The sequence below is a fragment of the Phoxinus phoxinus genome (assembly GCF_949152265.1).
Source record: "Phoxinus phoxinus genome assembly, chromosome: 22".
Classification (NCBI taxonomy): Eukaryota; Metazoa; Chordata; class Actinopteri; order Cypriniformes; family Leuciscidae; genus Phoxinus; species Phoxinus phoxinus.
This window is the reverse complement of record NC_136897.1, coordinates 22,099,519-22,120,694: the sequence shown is the minus strand read 5'-3', so window position 1 is coordinate 22,120,694 and position 21,176 is coordinate 22,099,519. Positions and strand designations below refer to the sequence as shown.

Here is a 21,176-nt window from a genome sequence, read left to right as displayed (position 1 = left end):
TATACCAAAAATCAAGAGAGTATTTTACAAAGCAGAGATACCTACAGTATCAACACTGTAAATAATAAAAGAAAAACTTGAATTTAGTGAATTTTTTCCTAAAAATCCTTAAAACAATGAAAATTTACATTAGAAGCATAGCATATTTAGTATGATATAAATAAAGTGTGATAAAGGTAATATTATTAAATAAATACATCAATAAAATGTCATCATTGTACTAAACCCAAAATAAATGATTAGAATATTATGTGGATATTGTATGGTAAATATAATAAATAATTATGATAATATAAAAAATACATATATATATATATAAACATACAAGCATACAAACAGGCACATCTTATTCACATCATGATTATACTTAAATATATTTAGAAAATATCTGGAAATATTGTGGTAAATATATATTACATTACACATTATATATTATAATTACCTATATAACAAAGGTAAAATGACATCAGGAGCAACACTGTATGAGATATTAAAGCTTGTTTTCATAGATTTTGATTATATAAGTGTATTATGTCTTATTGCATTGGCAATTTTCTCATTGGTTTTAACTTTAAACGTATTTTAAAACAAGAAAAACAAATGCCTGTGCAGTAAGACAAAATACACTTGTATTAAAGATGTTCTCTCAAAACTTAATTTACAAACTAAATATTTATAAATGCAATTAAAACCTAAAAAGTTTATGCAGTGCTGCATATTGCTTCTCAAGCAAGTGTTTCTTGTTTCAAGGATTTTTAGATGAAGAAAATAAGACAAAATTACTGATAAAGTTTTTTTTTAGTGCGAGCAGCATTTTTGGGCTTCGTAAAAGTATTTGAATGAAAATGAAAGCCGCCTACCTAAACACCATTTCTGGACATTACAGGCTGGCTTATACAAGCACTCAAATCTGCTTATGGTGCCCAAAAATGCTGCAGAGGCAGCTCACTGGGTTTAGAGACACAATGCTCCTATATGGAGAAGTGAAAGGAGGTAAGGTGAGGTGGGATCTTCATCTCTCCCTACACAAATTCAATTATTCATAACAGTCTGATTGGCAGGAATGGTCATTTGCTGCTACTGCAGCATTATTACTTTCTTTTGTCCCCTCCTTTTTCATTTAATTCTCTGTGTGACTCCTATATTAGTCTGTCTCATAGTCTCTCTTTTTGTATTTCTTTTCTTTCTTCATTCCTGTCACTTTTCCACCCTAAGAAAGAGAATAGGAAAATGGGTCGAGAAAGTCGGAATGTGTGTGTCAAGTATGTGCCCGTGTTGCTGGGAATCAGTGGGGCAGCAGCCAAAAACAATCTCCATCAAAATGCAGACATCCTGTCAATGTCATTCTGCAGAAAAAAGCAGTCAGAACCGAAGAGAGCGAGCGAGAGAGATGTTATTGAGAGGATGACTAAGCATGCGTGGCTGCAGGTCTGCATGTGTGTGAGTATTTGGTGTGCAGGAATGTGTGAGTGCATACAGTGTTGTGGTAAGGTGAGTGTGTGTGAAGGCCTGTAGCCTCCTGCTCTACTGCTGGTCCCCTGCCACTCCTCAGCATTGATTTAAACAAGCTGCTTCTGAGGTCTGAAAACTCACTGACCTGGAAAAGGGCAGAAAGAGGGAGAGAGTGAGGGAGAGACATGCTGTATGAGGGAGAAGAACGGACAGGAAAGAAAGAGAAGCAGAGGGCAGGAAGAATGGGTTAGAGAAGAAGAAACATTTGCATCTGGCTACACCCCTTTAAAATCTTGAAGCCATCGAGATTTATTTTCTTAATTCATGTTCCTAGGGTTATTGTTCACATTACAAAATAAGTGAATAAATAAATAAACAAATGTTATTTGAAAACAACAAATACATAAAAAAAAGAATTGTAAATGCATTTGATGTTACTGTAATAAAAATGAATTCATTTAAATTGTGAATGTTCTAAAGCCAGAAGTTTTTTTTATATATATATATATTATCTGGAAATATGAAGGTAAATATAATACAGTTTATATTTTAAAAATTAAATAAAAAAATTATTAAATACATAGATTAATTAAATCAAACTATCTAATTTACATCATGATTGTGCTTGAGCCAATATTAATATAGTATTTATATTATTAATAATATAATGCATTATAATTATTTTTCTATTTTTTTATTTTATTTTCAAAGACCCAAGTTTGAAAACCCCTGGTTCAGACAACATATTGTTGACAATGAATTAACAGCGTATTTCCTAAAGTTTTACACGTATTGAATGAGCTGTCCCTCAGTGTCATTTTTGTTTGAGTCAAATGTAGCATCCAAGCCCAGTCTAAAATCAATAAAGCAAAAACACAACCAAGAATCTTCTTTTGAACATGACAGCCTGCACCCTTCGTGCTACATTTTTCAGACTGCTGATTTCGGTCAATTACAACCCCTATTCCTGCTCTCAGTTGCCTTGTTTCACGGCGAGTGTGAAAACTCAGTCCGACGGAGTACAGTACAGGCTGCGCGTCTGGAGCGCAAGTTCTGTGTCCCCCGAGAACAGGCTTCAAAAGTGCGCCACAGGACTGCATTATCATGCATCTGATGGTGGACCCGCCGTCAGCTCATTCCCCAAATTTCAGCATTTCCATCATGAAATCATTTAAAATAATAAAGGCAACGTGATTCGTCTCATTACTGTAGCAGCCAAGTGGAAAATAACTTTGCATTTCAAATGGCTTTTCATAAAGGAGACAGGCGGCTTCTCTTTTGTCAGATTAGTGCACTAGAACCTTCAGAATGGGAATGAAGGGAGTGTGCGAAAGCACGCACACACCATCACACACTCAATGACAGTAAGTGGAGACAGAAAGCGCTCAGTCTTAATGTGTGCATAACCTGCACCTATCGTTGCAAAACGAGAAATATTTGCCTACTAAATACCCAGTGTTCCCTCTACTCTAAGGCTTCCTCCTGTTCAAGTAGGTCAGGGCTTGTGGGCCAAAAGGGTCAAGGCTGGAAGGAGAAAGAACCAGATTATTCCCTGTAAAGTCATTGAAAGCTGGTGTGGGGCTACTGCAAAGCTGCAGATACCGCAAACACAAGCTGGTTTCAACAGGGCACTGACACGACTCCATTTCATATGGTATAGAGACTGTGATTATGAGCTGAATCAGAGTCATGGCTTACCATGAACATGGCTCTGAAGTTGCTGAGGTCAGTGAAGAGTTCCTCCACGGAAGTCTTCTTGGAGTCGATGGCGAAAAACGCCAGCATGTTGAGGTAAAGGGTCACCATATTACTGTGCATGATCATCAGCTTCTGGTACTGATCTCTCGCCTGCGTAGAGAAACTGTGAGGAATCATTGTCAAGGACTTTTCCAAAACAGTATTGAAAAGTGAATGAGAAAACATGTTGTCAACAGGATTTTCATTTAAATAATTTAAGAAATACATTTTCTTCTTTATTGGGATACTTTGGTTATATTAATTAAATAAAATGGGGGGGGGGGGGGGGGGGACAAAAATATTTTAATTTGTTCCAGAGTAAAAATGTAGTGTAGGATTGCAGGTAATACATTAACCCCCAAAAAACAATGACCAAAGGAAACAATCATCCTTACTTCTGCACCTTTGAACATAAATGCACAAAAAAGTTCAATAAATCAGCAGTAATGCCATTGTTATTTAATTTTCAAGTTTATTATTACAGTGCACTCTCATTTCAAGGCAAGGAAAGTTAATATTTTGTGTTATTCTAACAGGTTACCATTTGGAAAGGATGTTGTGAAATGCCAGAGCTTAAGCGTATTTTCCGCTAAGAATGAACCAAAATGAAAACAATTAACTTTTAATGCCTGATCGCATGACTCAAAGCCCATAATGCAACACTTGCTAAAGTTGTGCAACCCGCATATGCAAAAACCCAGACACATATCGTATAAGAGCATATAAATAGTCTGCATGTAAAAGTCCAGTTCATTATAATTATGGTTAAAACTGCTGCACTTCTGCACAGAGCCAAGCGCTTTACCCATTACTGCTCTATCCAATTAAAACTGTGCTGGAGTGTACAGTAGGAGCCAATGCAAAACATGTAATTTATTGGGAAAGCATGTATACACACAGGCATTTTATTCTTTAACAAACAATTATAGATGGCTAAAAAGTACTTGTAGACAGTCATTTAAACCAGTGTTTATGTTCCACATTTATTTGCAGCCCACACGCATTTATATCGAATGGAAGCATGTGGGCTGCAAATCTCTGCAAAGCCCATGTTTTTAAGGTGACCCTTTTGGCAACACTGAACAACCATAAATTAATTCAGATCTTAGCAAGACTAGAAAACAAACCCTACATTTTTTTACTTTTTAAAGGGTTCATCGATGCAAAATTCACTTTTATTTGGTGTTTGCATATAAATGTGTATTTGCAGTGTGGTCACACCACCATACAACGAAGAAATTCCATTCGCTCCTTTTTTTAATAATAAAAAAGCCTAAACACTCAATCAAGCCGTTTGAATTTTATGAGCAATATGACATCATATTGCTCATGCTCCGCCCACGACCACTGACGGACTGTCTCGTATTAGCATATTTCCGCCCTCAGCCATTTGTATACTGTCCACCAAGGCAGGTTGCCAAGACAGCACTTTACTTATCTTGTGTCGACACCCCCCATGGAAGAGAGGGGTGGGGTGAGCAGTTGCTCATTATCATTTAGTGACCTGCACCGAAAGTGAGGTAAAAGGGTGTTTTTTAACATATAAACATATTTTGTAGACTTTCTGTGAATTACAATAGACAAACAAGAATCAACAATATCCACTAACTGGAGAAGGGTTGGCTCTCCACAGAATATAAAATATCTACCGTGTCATCCATTTAATATCGATTAAAATATCTATCCGTTACAGACGTGGCAGTTCTGAAAGAAGAACATATTAGATTATGAAAATGCGTTTAAAATGCTTTTAAAAAATTGGCCTCTAAGTTAATCAAATTAGAACTGAAATTGTACCGCAAATGGTTATGGATAATTTATAGCATGTGATAATATAGCATGTGTTCACTCCATCTCTCATGCTGTTAAGTGTAACAAGCATGGGACCTGCATTTAAATACATTTACACCAGTCTACATCAGAGACAGGTGCAGTTGTAATCTAAAAAAAATATTTGAAATTGTTTTGATCTAACGGACCTAACTTTTGAAAACATGAAATGATAGTTGGATGAAAATGGAATTTTACTATCGGTGCACACCTCATATGTGGTGGATAAACATGGCGATACCCTTCAAATTTCTATTAAAGCACATTCATGCAGTAAAATACATACCTAAATGCACAACTTAAATAGGGTTTTGTTCTTTTGGTAAAAAATAAAAAAATTTCATGGTAAGGTGACATTTGCATGGAATTGCTCTAAGCAATACTAATAGTTGTGCATGTCATTAATTAACACCCTACACGTGTTCACTAGCATATCACATGAACACTGCCATATGTGTGCACACTGCTAAATATCATGCTGAGAACACAAGTCTGGTGTGAGAAAAAGGGATGGGTGAAAATCTTTGATGAAGATCAAAGTTTTCCTTTTGGAATGGAGAGTGAAACAATCTACATACATGCCGACAAAGAAAACAGTGGGCCAGAGGGAAAATATATACATATGTGTGTGTGTGTGTGTCCTTGTGGCTGGACAAAGATTTTTACAGTATATAAACACAAGTGCTAAGAAAATACAAATAGTCTTATTGTTTACTACTGTATGAGTGAAGTTTCACTAGGATGTAGATATAAAAGCGTGACTGACCTTTAACCCACACATATTCACTCTCAAGGGCAAAGAGCTCTTATCATATCATACTCCGCTTCACTAAGCCACATACAATTTCTATAACAAACATTAGCATTATGTCTCGCACGTCACATACACATGCAAGCACTGACACTGTGACTCTTACACACATGACATGAAAGAGAGAATCTGGGTCTAATCCTTGCTGTGAGGTCAGGAATGCCTATGCAAAGATGGCAAGCTTTACTTCAAATATCATAACTAATATTTTCGACTTTGATGTGGTTTTTAATTAGTAATCCTGTTTGAAGCTGCTGCCTCACATTACACTACCCCCCCCCCCCCCCACCACAAAAAAAAAATCTGTTAAAACTTTGTATCAACGTCCAAAGAATTTTGCTTTTATTACTGGCATTAGCTTGAGAGAGAGAGAGTGTGTGTGCGTGTCTGTGTTTATGAGGTACGTGTACAAGCTGGCCGCGAGGTGAACTGTTTTCAGGAGGTGCTCTCAGATTGACTTGTGAACTGCACCACGGCAGCCTCTATGAAGCCCAGTCACACTACAAACAGATCTGTAGTTAAGTGCCACAACAGATGACGATCGCACCTGCTGTCATTCACCTGTCCTTCTTACGCTAAAGCCTACAAAATTATTCATGGTATTTTGCTTAATTGCTATAAATAATGCTGCATTTGATTTAGCAAATACATCTTCAATTATGACTCTTTAATTAATATGGTAGATCTTAACTGAGTTTGCTTAAAGACTCATTAACATTGAGTGGCTACCAACACAATCTTATTTATAAGTATACATATATATATATATATGACTTGTGTGCTGTTTTATATGCATTAGTGTGTTTTTTGCTGAATTGAGCAAAATCTCTGCTGTGTGGCAATCTACTGTCCTAGATTGCAACAGTTTCATTGTAAGCTCACCTGAAAAGCTGACTTGCATAATCAGCTCTTCCCAGGCAAAGGAAAAGCGACTATTAGCCAGAACTCTACTAAAAAGTAGTCATCTACAGACAGGACGGAGCTACTCTAACCCACAAATTTCACACCAGGACTCAGGTCCTCCATGACTTATTCATGATGAAGACATTATAAGGGAGGGCGGACAGACCGGACAGCGATGCTTGTTCGGCATACACGTGAAATCTTTTGGGAGTTCTTTCGGTGGCATACACACACACAGATCTGTTTTGTGCGTTTTCTCTGCTGTCCTTTATACTGCGAGTTCATTCAAGCCTTCCAAATATGAACGGAGAATGAGGCGCAGGGGACGTGCTCACCTAATGAAAGGACAGACGGTGTATGAGAGCGAGAGATAAGACTTCATTAACGTTAATACTGATCTGGTTGCTGGTGCTAAGAGCTCAGAGGAAAGAAAAGGGCCCGTGCCTTGTGGAGCTGAGCGGTGTTAGCAGTAACAGAGGAAAGAGGGAGGAATGTGGGTTCTGGGTTTTTGTTCAAAATGACAGAGAGCTAAACTAAATAGAGAGAAAGAGGTTGATGGCTGACCCTTGAACACAAGCAGAGGGATTGAAAAGCATCGATTTTTTTCCTGTACACCTGAGCTTGTTAGACTCTCATACTGTACACTTACACGACTGTAAGACACACTATTAACAAACACCCCATAATACAGTACCTGAGACACACACAAATGCATGTGGACACCCCTTCTAATGAACTATTTCAGATGCATACTGTACATACAGTACTAACAGGTGCATAAAATAAACACAGTCGCCTAGTCATTTATGGAAATGTAAACCCAGAATATTCAGGTGCTTACATACTTTTGCCCATTTAGTGTCCATAAAATGTCATGTAGAGTCTATAAAATGCAGCCTCTGGTTAGATTGTATATTTTATGTAGATGCAACACTGGCGAATACTGATAATCTGCATCATGACAGTGTACTGTACAAAATGGATATTCATTTTACGTTTTGCACAATATTACATTAAAGGCCCATTCACACCAAGGACGATAACTATAACGGTAAAGACATAGTTATAAAAAATAAATTAAAAAAATGAAATGTAAAAGTCAAGAATAACAGTCCACACCACAACTACTCTATAACAATAACGGCACAGTAAAACAATATCAATATCACTTTCAGAAAGATTTTTTTTCCCAGCAGATGAACGATAAAACCACTGACAATCAGAATCCATTTTATTTTAAGAGCGAAAGCATTTAAAGTGACAGACTACGCTACAGCAGAGCATGCGTAAAATAAACAATGATAGTGTCCTCTGGTGTGAACGCTAATATATATATATCGTTATAGTTCTTGGTGTGAAGGGGTCTTAAATGTTATTAAATTGTTATTGTCTTTAAAAATTAACTAAGTGAGTGTTAGATGATGGCAAAGGCAATTCTAAATGACAAACAAAACAAAAAAACATTAAAGAAAAACTTTATGACAACTGCTATGGTACCAATATATCACGCATCCCTAATATTTCAGCACATTACTACGCAAGACTTACAAATGCGACGTTGATGCCCATTGTAAAAGACCACTGCAAATACCCACCAAGATCTGCCCACCAAGCGAGCATATTTTTGGCATCATCAGTGTTTTCAAATTTGAAAAACAATACCCCAAAATACTGTCTAGCAGGGTAGCTCTCTAGGATTTGAGTCAATGCATTCATAAAATATATCGGTAGGGACAAGGCACTAAATGTAGCTTTTATGAAGAAGAAAAACAAAATGAAAAATTAAAGACTAGAGCAGACAAACAAAAAAAGCAAATAAAAAGTAAATAAACAGAGAAAAACAGTATGGATGAGAGGAGGGACATAGGGTGGAAGACAGTCCACTATGTGGCTGGTGAGTGAGATAATAACCTCCCCTGGTAGAGTCTAGCTAGGACAGCGTGAAGGGTAGAGCAGTCAGGTCAGCCCCAGAACACAGGCATCTACTGCCGGAATTCACTGGATCATGAGCACCCCACTAAAGTAATAAAGTCAAAGCTGTTTTTTTTGCCCTAAACAGCAAGCACACCAGCAAAAAATAAAACATTCGGTAGAGCCCAAGTAAGAAAAATGAATAACGAAGCTACACAAGACTACCTGCTCCATAGAGCTGTACAAAATGCACTAAAATAAAGGTTCATTGACGATGATTAGGGTATCTGTTTTGATCAGCGTTTAGTTTGTGCCACTGGTATCTCCCCTGGCAACACGTCTGGCTTTCAAACAGTTGCTATTTGCAAAGGAGACAGCATCAAAACCGCAGGAAATGATTTCGAGAGCAATGACAGACAGCAAGGAAAAGAACTAACAAGCAAGTACAGGAATGTACAACTCCATTATCAAACCAGGTTTCACAAGCAGCCCGGTGAAGTTCAATATAAATAATTTATTCACACACGCCGACATAAACTCTGATTAGTGTGAGGTTGACAAGGGTGCCAGAAAATGTGTTGCCACCATGTGCAAGAGAACTAACAATGTTGATAGCAGCACAACAATGAATAAGTGTGTTCAGACAAAAAAAAAAAAAGAAACAAAGAAATGTGCAGTGTGTGTGTGTGTGTGTGTGTGTGTGTGTGTGTGTGTGTGTGTGTGTGTGTGTGTGTGTGTGTGTGTGTGTGTGTGTGTGAACGTGTGAAAGGATATTGCCATCTTGCTGTGGAACAGGTCCTGCTGATCGTCTGTGGAGCTGAAAGTGTCCAGATCCTTCTCCAACTGCAGCAGGTGTTTCTCCATCTGTCTCAGGCTCTTCTCAAGGTTTTCTGCTGATACTACACACACACACACACACACACACACACACACAGATACACAGATCTAAAACAATGCACTGACACGCTTTACTTACAGCAGATCCAAAATGCATGTATCCAGATGACAAACACTTCTCAGAAACCAAGTTCTGTTGGACAGGGACATTTACTGGGGGGGAAAAAAGTTTATAGAGCTTTCAGAGCTATAACGGAATGGAAAATTTCAGTCTGTTCCTCACACAAAGCTGCCGTATGTCTTCAGAAGACTCTGCAGTCATATACTGCACATACATATAATCTGTTTTGAGTCCTTTTGATACCTAGACAGCAAAAAAATTCCTTTAAAAAAAAAGTAGAGAGAGTCGATGTCTCTTATTTCACACACAGTGTGAGACGTCAACAGTCAAGCCGTTTGATAATTTTTTACTCTGAGGTCTCACTGGTGTTAATTATTATTTTAATTTTTTATTTCAATGCAATCCATTTATTTTCTATGCAATACATCTGATGTGTTTGGTTTATATATGCAATTACAACAAGAAAAAAAAAGATAATAATAGCATTGATAAAGAGCAGGATAACACTTTACATTAAGGTCTCATTAGTTAATGTGAGTTAAAATGAACTAACACTGAGCAACTTATTTTATTTATTTATCTTCGTTAACATTAGATAACAAAATACTGATCGTTGTTAGTTCATGTTAGCTCAGAACCATGAAATATTGTTAACCGATACAAAATAATGCATTAATTAATGTTATAATACAAATCAACTAAGATTAATACATGTTTTGGAAGTGTGTGTGTGTGTGTGTGCGTGCGTGCGTGCGTGCGTGCATGCGTGTGCGTGGGGGAGTTTGTTGACCCAACTGGTAAAGAAATTACACGCGTCAGCTTTGTAGCATACCATTTCTAAAAGGCCTAGTATGTCCTATTAGCTGACTCCATTACATAAAACTATAAAAAATTGGAGATATATTTGGTTCATTATTATCACAACAGTTCCGGTAAGACCAAACCAGGCCTGCATCTTTCACCCGTTCCTCACACATGCTGGTAGTTTGATGAGGTAATTATGTGACTTTAATAAGAGGCTCAGGTTTGATTAAGCAGACACTGTTTGGAGGGGACGATCTTGTTCCATGCACAGTGTTAGCTTAATGTGATGGGACACATTGACTGAACCTCGTGGGTTGAGATTTGGCTTATATGTGCTCAGCTTAGCAGGATATTATTTATTGCATTTTCATGAGGAATTGTGTAAATGTTAAACTATTTAACGGTAATCTGCTTAGTTAAGTCAGACTTTTTTTTTGGGGGGGGGGGGGGGGGTGTATGTTAAAAATCTTAATAATTTTTAACATGCACAAAGAACAATTTGAGGCTTTTAGCAACTGATTGTGTCTCTCACACTGTCCATATCTTGGCCTATAGAGTCAAAGCACAGATTTTAAATTTAGAACAGTATAAAGCTGAATCAAAACCAAAGTGCCTGTACAAATAACCAGACAGGACAAGCTGAATGCAAAAACCTCACTTTAGCCACAAAAACTCATCTCTAGCTCCCTCTCATGGAGTCAAAGTAGAGAGGTAAATGTCTGGTCTCACAGCACAGTGTCAGAAGTAGCTGGCACTGGCACTTTGAGTGCGACCCAAGAGACCAGCGCCTACAGACCTATCTGTCAATTTGAATATCTGTAAGATACATATATTCATGCACAAAGTATTATTATGCAGCATGTTGGGGAGACATGTTCTAAGCAATTAGCCTTGTGAACAATAAAGTACCAAACCATTCAAAAGTTTGGGTTTGGTATGATTTTATTGTAATGTTTTCTATTTTAAAATATTTAATATTAAATATTTCAATGTTAAAACTATTGTCCTGGATTTTTTTTTTTTTTTAATCAGGATTTTATTTATTAATAGAAATGGTAAAGAAAAGTATAATAAAAGTATATAAATACATATATTAATTTTTTCAAAAAAGTATTTTTTGAACAAACTTTATCATGATTCACCCGTGTTGTTTGTGTACAGGTCAAAGACAAATTATTTTGAATTTAGATATGTGGCAGGATTGTTTGAGTTTACGTGAAAAAAAAAGTGTATACCGGTACATTTATACACAAACTAACCACCAATTTCATCTTTTAGACAGTCTTTATTTTTTCAAATGTCACAGAATCAAACACACAGGATTGTGGGATATCATAGGCAGCAAAGGATACATCTACAGTATGCTGCCTGCAGAGGCAGTATTTCTCAGCTTTCGGACAAAGCTGCTGTCTAGGTAGTTAGCTCATTAGATTTAGAAACGCATCCACTATGTTCAGGTGCCCTTTCTTAAGAGCCACTTGGGTTGCTAAGTGTGTGCCAAAGGAAATAAAAATGTAAAAGAAAGCCTCAATAACAGTCAGCAGGTGCTCCTGAAAAAAAAAACCTAAAGAAACACACATGTATGAACCGTCCATTAGCAGCCACTGAAGGGAATCACCCTAGACCTAACCGCACCACAATGGGAGACAAAAACATAATAGTTGGAGAATGACAATAGCTAATTCTTAATGAAAGCATCTCCATCTCCAGGAGAAAAACAAAACATACACCTGCAAATGTGAGCTCTAAAGGACAGAATAATGGAAGTAATATCTGTAAAACAATCAAAGGCTGTTTCCTGAGGGGCGTGCAGGGACAGACGTTCAGTGTGGAGGGGATATGTTACCCATAATGCCATTTCAGCTTTGATGAAGGGCACAGGAGCAGGCAGCACTAATGAAATGGGGAACAGGAGGGAAAGAGACGGACAGAAAAAAAAAAAAAGTGAAACTAATAAAAAGCTGCAGAGCCAGAGTAAGAGAAAGAGGACATGACAGAAAAACCTACATTGCTCCAACCTCACTTCTTTGGAACACAAAAGATGTTTTGGAGAATGTCTGAGCTGCTCATTTCCATACAGTGAAACTAAATTGTGACCATAAGCTATCAAGCACCAAGAAAGAAAGAAGACAGCAAAGCATCATAAAAGCAGACCATATGGGTTTGGAGCAATGCGAGGGTGACTAAATGACATAACTCACTTGTTTTAGGTCAAATTGAACTAACAGCTCGTAATTAAGTCAACATGAATAAAAAAAATCAATCCCATTAGGTCTTAATAAATGTCCCTGGTCTTTCTGTGAATCATTCTTCAAAGTATAGTATTATGAATAAAAAAATCATAATAGGCAATACTGTATAAAATGTAATAACATTCCCAGCCTGTGAAACTCATGTTCAGCTGATGCAATCAACACACTACACAGCCAGAGAACAACGATATTAACCAATAATATTACAACCTAACAAGTCTAACAATCCAATAAAATCTCAACTACTAAGTCCTGCCCTCCATCATTTCCTGCTGACTTATTTGTTTCATTTGGAAAAAACACAAGTTTTATGTTCCCTGTAAATACTTTCTCTAAAGCTGACAGACATATAGGCAGGGCATCTTATTAATCACTCTCTCTAATAATCCTGTTTGATTATTTGCACTGCCAAAACTCTCCCTGCCCTGCTTTCTGTAAGCATTAGGTAACTCAGTGAGTTGCTCTGGTCCTGTTGTGACTCTGCCTCTAGGGCTGCCGAGGGCAACGTGACCTCACACAACGGCCCCTCGGCTTCTCTCTGTCTGCTAAAACACACACAGGCAGATAGACAAAGACTGTCTGAAAATATCAGCTTATATTAGTGGATTCTAATCGTGATGTGTTCAGATTAAGATTTACAATAAAAGGATCCGGAGATCTGACAACTCACCGGCCTTATAATTGTGAGCGCACAAACGTACACACACAGGCTGACATTATCTCTGTGTCTAGTGTTGCTGACAGAGTGCGTGCAGCAAAATGAGGCTTTGCAGCACAGAGGACATAAACAATTACAGAAGTCGGCAAAAACTCACACATAGAAACTGGTAGTTCATGTGAGAGTGATGTTAAAGACCAGTTAAAGTACCATCTCATGTTGGCAGCTATGAAATGAAGACTTTTTTTTTCTTTTTTTCTCTCTCACTTTTCAGATGGTCAGCCAGGGAGTTGTTAGGGCAGCTAAATCACCATAAACCAGCAAACTACCATCGACTAACTAATTAAAGCATTATATAATTAAGGCAAAATAAATTAAAAAGCAAAAAATAAAACAGTAATAGCAAGACAAATGAAAGTAATAAATAATAAAATAAAAAATAAAATACAAGTATAAATCACAATATTGTAATTGCATTGCAATAAATAAATAAGATTGATTGATTTACAACCAGTGTTTGGAATAACGCCGTTTAAAAGAACGGCGTTAGGTAACGACGTTATTTTTTCAGTAACGGGGTAATCTAACTACCGGTAATTACTTTTCCCGTCGTTACAACGCCGTTAACGTTACTGGACGTTAAATGCGGTGCGTTATATGCATTGATTGAATAAACTGTGTAATCCGATTCCGAACGCACCCCTGGCTCACAGCTAGTGAGGAGGTGGGTTAATAACGAGGTAAGCGATTATGATTGGCTAAGGCAGAGTCATGTTTCATGGTAGCCAATCAGAGCCAGTGTTTTTACACACATGCCAGCACACGCGCCAGGCGCCACACACACACACACAACAGCTAAACAGATTCGACGGAGCAGCAGAGATGGCGAGTCAGGAGCAATCCGATGAAAAGTTGGCATTTTCAAAGTGGAGATATAAGCACTACTTCAAATTCATTGTGGTCAAAGGCAAGAAGGTGCATGTAATGTGTACATTATGTCCAGGAGCGAATACTTTGTCGACCTCCGTTGTAAGCAACTCTAATTTAATGAAGCATCTCACATTGACACACGCATCTACAAAGCTAGGGGCAAAAAACACCGATACCTCCACCACAGATGCTAGTTCGCCAGGTTGTTTTCTTGACCAGTTGTCTCAGGTTGAGAGAGTTTGATTTAATTTGCTAGAGTTAAGTTCACTTTATATGGTGTAACTGTTTACTTTTCTTACAAAGATAATACTTGAAGTGCAGGATAAACCTCTTTATCTGTCGACGTGCAATAAATATCGAAAGTTATGTACAAACACCTGTTGTTCAACTGACTTGTGAAAACTGCTCACAAAAATCCAAATTATTTGGCAAATAGCAACTTTTTTTTTTTAACAGTAACGCAAATAGTTACTTTCCCTGGTAACGAGTTACTTTTATTATAGAGTAATTCAGTTACTAACTCAGTTACTTTTGGGAACAAGTAGTGAGTAACTATAACTAATTACTTTTTTAAAGTAACGTTCCCAACACGGTTTACAACAGACACTAGTTTGAGTACCTCGACTGGCCCGGTCCACATGTTGTAGGTCCTCCACAAACTTCAGCACTTCAGGGTATTTCTCCTCACAGATCTCTGCCAGGAAATTCAGTAGAGTGGATTTCTGATCAGCCGATTTAGTGTCCTTCAGCTGGGACACAGGGAGATAGAGAGATAAAGAAAGACAGAAGCGGGGAAATCAATTGTTTAATGTGGTAACATTAAATCAAGATAGAAACAAATAAATACATCCATCAAAAAAATTCAGATATTTGGTTGTTCATAGCATTACAGAAACGGAGAGAGAATCTTGAAGGAAGCCATTGACGTCCGCTGCTTTCACGTCTGACAAGTTAATTTGATAGTACACTGAAATTGCCGCTGGACAAGAAAAGCAAGACATTTTCATTGTCAGTTATGATTATCATCGTGGCACAAGGATACAAGCCTTTGTAAAAGGCAGAGCAAAAAGCATTTGATTAACGCAGATAGCAGAAACATTATTAAGCTCTTTTGGGTGGTGTAGCTTGATGATTTAAGAAGCTTGATTACCAAGCTTGGGGGGGTGGGGAGTGGGTAAGAGATAGAGATGAAGTGAAAATGGAGTTTCAAATAGGCCCTTATGAAATGAGAGATGAAATTGGAGAAATCGACTTCCCATCTAGTCCATTTCAGTTCTCACCTCAATCTTGTGTGCTGCCATTTCTTCTTAAATGTATGTGTTCTGACAGAAGCTTTGTGCTGGATAATACACACTGGGTTCAACTGGATAATTTCAGTGTCAGAACATTTGGAAGCAGTGTAAAGCATTAGACGAATGGCAGGGGACGAAACTAGGGCTTCTCAAAAATCCTATGCAGTAAGCTGGAAAAAAATAGATTCTACAAATTGCTTGTACTTAAAGGACAAGTTCGGTATTTTACACTTAAAGCCCTGTTTACAGATCGTATCTGATGAAATAGAACGGTTAAGATTAAAATTTGGACACATGCTCCTGTCCCGAGAATTTTAGTTTTATTTAGCGTTTGTGGACCTATTTTGCCAAACGTGTCACACCCAGATTCTTCCGTTGAGAGCTTGAATAATAGACACCAGTTGGTGGCGATAATGCACCTTTGCCGATTGCAAGCAAACCGCTGGCATTTCATTGAATACACAGAAGAAGCAGAAGAAGAAGCGGCGGAGGAATATCGTACCTCACACAGCACATTCAATACAATCAATGGAGGTGGACAAAAACTACGATAAAACCTGTTGGAATGCATCTTTTTCAGCGATTTTTTTTGGGCCCGTATCAGTGAACACCCCTGACCACTCGGTGAGTTTCACGTCTTTGTAAACGAAAGTTGAATGTGTTTTAGGAAGGAATCTTCCAGTGTCCATAGACAACCATTGTGGGGGTGTGGGGGGGAAGCGAAATAAACCCAAAATTCTCGGGACTGGAACATGTGTCCAAATTTTAAACTTAACCGTTCTATTTCATCAGATACGATCTGTAAATAGGGCTTTAAGTGTAAAATACCGAACTTGTCCTTTAAGATTCAGACTTACTATAAGTGCATATATTTAATCAAAATAGTACGAAAATGATAATGGAACAAAGAAACCCAAAATATCTAATCTTATCCTGTAGTTCGACTCATTGAGGTCCGTGACAAATCTTTAATAACGGTTCTCAATTGGAAAAGTTTTACAGGAAACATTCCACAACATTCATTGAGATTCTGACGTCCATGACATACTGAACCGTCCTCTGCTGATGAGATCAAACAGTGACACGTGAGTCACACACTCAAAGAGAAGCGCTTTCAAATCCTTTGACAACAAAATATGCTCGATAAACCCACTGTGAGCAAAAGAAGAAGATACTGACAGGTTAAACTCGGAATAAAACAAACAAACAATCAGATCAACAGAGGGAAAGAGAGAACATCAGGATGGGCCCTCAGGCAAAGAACTTGAAAGGCAGAAACCGACACACTTTCTCTGTTACTCCTGCCCATCAGGGACTGCGTCACTATGTGCAGATGTAGAGATCTAGTCTCCCTCTCGGCAGTGAGGACGGATCACTCCATCTGATATGCAAGGCCCTTAAGTGGATATTAGGACAAGTTTGAAGACAAGTGTTGATATTATATTATAGATCACCGGTACCCATGTATGATTTTGTTTTTCAAAAAAAAAAGTGTCAAAAGCAATTGATACTTTTATTAAAAGTGTCAGTAAAAACAATCACATTGTTGTCGTAAATGTTGTTCTTTTGACATTTCAATTCATCAAAAAAAAAGTATCAGGATTTCCAAAAATTGACAACAACAAGAAATGTTTTTTTGACAACCAAATCAGCATATTACAATGATTTTTAAAGGATCAAGTGACACTGAAGACTGGAGTAATGACTGAATGAAAATTTAGCTTTGCGATGCCATCACAGGAATAAATATATATAATAATACAAAAGTTATTTTAAATTGTAATAACATATTACTGTTTTTACTATAAAAAAAAGAAAAGAAAAATCTTACTGACCCCAAACTTGTGAACAGTACTGTAGATATATTCCTAAATTAAATGATTAATAAATACTGTAAAATGTAGATTCTGTCACAATTTAGTCACCACTAATATAATTCCAAGCCCATATGCCTTGCATGGAACTCTATACATATATCGGGGTGAAAATATCTCTCAACATGGGGGTGAGTAAATAATGACTGACTTTTCCTTTTTGGGTTATTCCTTTATAAAATGCCTGAATGTGAGCATGTCCACATACAGTATTCGGTCTTTTATCAGGTCTTCTAGGCGACATGATGAGCAGGAAGGCATTTCATTATGCCGAAGAGAGTCACAAATGCAGTGATGGCCGTTTTCTGAGTTTTAGCACCACAGAAAAGGGAAGGAGTGAAAGCAGTAATGAAAAAAATGGATGGCTAATAAGAAAGAAAGAGAGAGGTAGATCAAGCCTGATAAAATCCAATGCCAAGTCACCATGGAAACCTAAGTAAATCTCTATGGCTTCTGTGGTAATTAATTATACGGCCCTTCTGCCCTTCCCCACTCACCTAAATCAGAACATTTCACCCAAACATTATCATTAGAGGGCTTTCGACGGGGTGCACCAGTCGAAAACTAGCTAACACAATGCTGGGACTCTTGCTAAGATGTTCTGTGTTTAAAAATAAAGCCATTCGCATTAGATTAACACACCTTACTAAACAGGAATTAAAGTCCTTTTTCCAAAAAAACACATATGTCTGCATTACGTCATTACTCCGAGACTTATCTCTGAAAACAGAAGAAGAAACCATAAAGTGGTTTTTGGTCTCTGCACTTTGATAGATGCCAGAAGATACGGCTATTGTGGTCTTGAGTGCTTGATAGTGTTAAATCAAATGAGATCTTCTTGAACGCCAGGCGTCTCCAGCGAGAGGCACTTTAGATGGGCCGACCGATAGGGGTCAAGGTAACGGGAAATGTGCGGGAGGGAAGTGAAGGACGCGCAAGCAGCAGCCGGACGGACGCTCGTGCCTGATGGTGACTCAGCTTTGGCTCCTCCACAAACATCAGACACACATAAATTATCATCTTATCGGCTTCTTCCCAAAAACAGAGAGCAGGAGGAGAGAATTTGATGGAAAATGCCCACGGTTCATGTGGGTGGGCGTGTTTCTAATACGAAGAGACCTGATAAAGGGGCTAATAATTCACAGAAGGAGAAAATATGGATAGCAGAATGCATAAAGGACTTCAGGGCTGGTTTTACTGGATGAAATAATAACATCGGCGGAGGTTCTCGTGGAATACACTTTCTCCAAGAAAACAGCCCAATACAGCCTCTAGACTTCATGTATTTGATTCAGAAGTTTGAAAGCTGTTGTTTTATAAATGTGTAGGCTTAGAAATCCATTGAATCACAAATACATCCATTTAACACATTTGACTTACTTTAATTCGTTTTGCAGGCTTCTGTAGATGTTTCCATAGAGAAAATGTGGACAAAAAAGTGTGCCATGCCTAGATATTAAACTCAATCAGTTGTTGTAACTCACACAACAAACTCTTTCTCTGTACGTACTTTGCAGAGTGAGCTGAGGTTGAAGCCGAAGGACTGGGCGTTCCGTGAGCCGGCGTTCATGAAGTTCCCCATGAGCAGAATGAGTTCCAGCAGCCTGCTGAAGGGTTTGCTCTTCCTCACCTCATCGCAGGCTGCGTTCACTGCCATGATGTCTGGACGCAAGTTATTCACCTGCTCTTCAAACTGCAGCTTAAACAGGATTGAGTTGAGCCTGGGCCTCAGACGCTTCACACTACTCATCTAGAAGAAGATAAAATAAGCAGAAAAGCATGGTTGCTTTAAATGTCTGTGAAATAGAACCTTAGAAAACAAAAAATGGAAATAGTAATCTTATAATTTTTCTGCCGATTTTAAGTTTCATACAACACCTCTAAATCAGAAACAAAAGCTTTATTCATGAATGAAATGCATTTCTTTCAGATCTGGCTGATTTACAAGATGAATTTAGAGTTTACATTCTAACTGAAATCACATAAACTAGTTAAGATGAATCATTACATTAATTTAATTGAGTCATGTTTTTATGGTGGAAAATCTCATTCATCTCAAATTGCTTCTCAAAGCCTGCAAACATCCATATATGTGTTTGTGTGTGTAGAGTGTAGTATGCATTTAAGAGTTGTGTGTGTGTGTGTGTGTGGGGGGGGGGGGCACAATTTGCCCCTATAAAAGCCAATTAGCAATCACAAATTAAGGGTGTAATTGAGATACTCAATACGGAGATATGATTAATATGTCTAGAGTTGTTTTCCATAATCAGATATCATCTCTCGTATATGCACGCACAGTGCAATCAGTCTGCATGTGTGTATAAACTAATCCAGGGATCATTTCATCCTTGAATGACAAAGGACCAAAAGCAAAACAAATCCAAATTGAAAAGGAGATTGATGGAAAGAAGGAAGGGAGACTGAGAAGAGAAGGTAAAGAAAATAGGGCAAAGCCAAATGCCTAATTTATGTGTGTAAACATTCAGCAAACTTGTAGAAGACATCTTCTGTGTTGTCAGGCAGCGCTAATCTGCAATGAAACAGACTCCGATTCAAAGCTCTCCCAGCCATAAATGTTTGAGGGGGATTTGTACCCTCCCCCTCCATAAAACTCACACTCAGCACATATAAGGAATTATTCATTCGAGCTTCTAGAAGACAGAAAAGTAGGAATTATCAGGAAGTTTCGGTAAAGTTGGAAATCACATAGATCAGGTATATAAAACACTTTGGGGACTGACACCGGACACGTGGTGCAATGAAAAAAGATGGACCGTATATTAAAATAATGTATAAAATTATGTTTCCATGAATGAATAAATGATGAGAAGCTGGAAATGTAGGGAACATGTTGCCTTGTAGAATCTGAACTGAAAGCTACCATGCATAAACACAACATGAAACAGCATTAGCAACTGTAAAAATAAATACATAATAATATTCCAAAAGAAAATCATGTAGGGTGGGAATTGATATTATTCATCAGGATTTGATTGGATCTTGCAAATTATATATATATATATTTTTTTCAACCACACAGCCTTGGGTTGTCAGTGAAAGCTGATAGAACAACAAACAAGCATTTACTTTTGTTTTCTTCTTTAGAAAAGCTAAACACTGATGAATTGCATACAATAAGACCACAGAAATAAAGACAGAAAATAGGGTCAATTTTGACATTATGTGGTCTAGACATTTCACATCTCAATTAAAGTGCTGTCTACAGTAGCAAATATTCTCTTTGATCAGTGTTGGGAGTCTTTATGCAAACAAAAGCAGCTTCTGAACAAAAGCAGCTATGCATATGTTAATCTAGTCAGAGTGTAAAAGTGTTATTTGCTGCAATTTGTCCACTGACAGTGTTTAACAGACAACAAACTGGCATTGATCAAAAATGCAGTAAAACAAAAATATTAAGAAATCTTATTAGAATTTTTAACAGTTTTGCACATTATTATTTTTTGTAATTTTTTTTCCACTGTCATGCGATCCTTCAGAAAATATTCTAATACGGTGATTAGGTACTTAAGAAACATCTCATTTTATCAGTGTTTGAAACAGTTGTGCTGCCTAAATGGGTAGTTCACCATTAGCAAAAGGCCTTAAACTTGGCTGGCAGTAGAATGTTGAACATTTTTTAAATTGATTCTACCCGACTAGAGAGAAAAAAAGAAGGAAAAAAAGAGGCTGTTGTCTTCTCTTGTGTCAAATAGGTAGAAAAACATCCAAGGCCACTCCCACCAGTCTGCTACGGATAGGCCTGA

At 37.6% G+C, this 21,176-nt stretch overlaps 1 protein-coding gene across 3 annotated transcripts in view; it reads right to left on the bottom strand.

The window, feature by feature from the left end:
• diaph3 (diaphanous-related formin 3) overlaps nt 1-21,176 on the bottom strand; it is a 284,319-nt gene that overhangs the window by 86,173 nt on the left and 176,970 nt on the right. For all 3 annotated transcript variants that reach the window (XM_079598020.1, XM_079598019.1, XM_079598018.1), the window contains exons 20-23: nt 18,923-19,162; nt 14,866-14,995; nt 9,419-9,543; nt 3,151-3,315 (exon numbers count right to left, since the gene is read on the bottom strand). In XM_079598020.1, the coding sequence (XP_079454146.1) occupies nt 3,151-3,315; nt 9,419-9,543; nt 14,866-14,995; nt 18,923-19,162 (660 nt within the window). The remainder of the gene's footprint in view (nt 1-3,150; nt 3,316-9,418; nt 9,544-14,865; nt 14,996-18,922; nt 19,163-21,176) is intronic.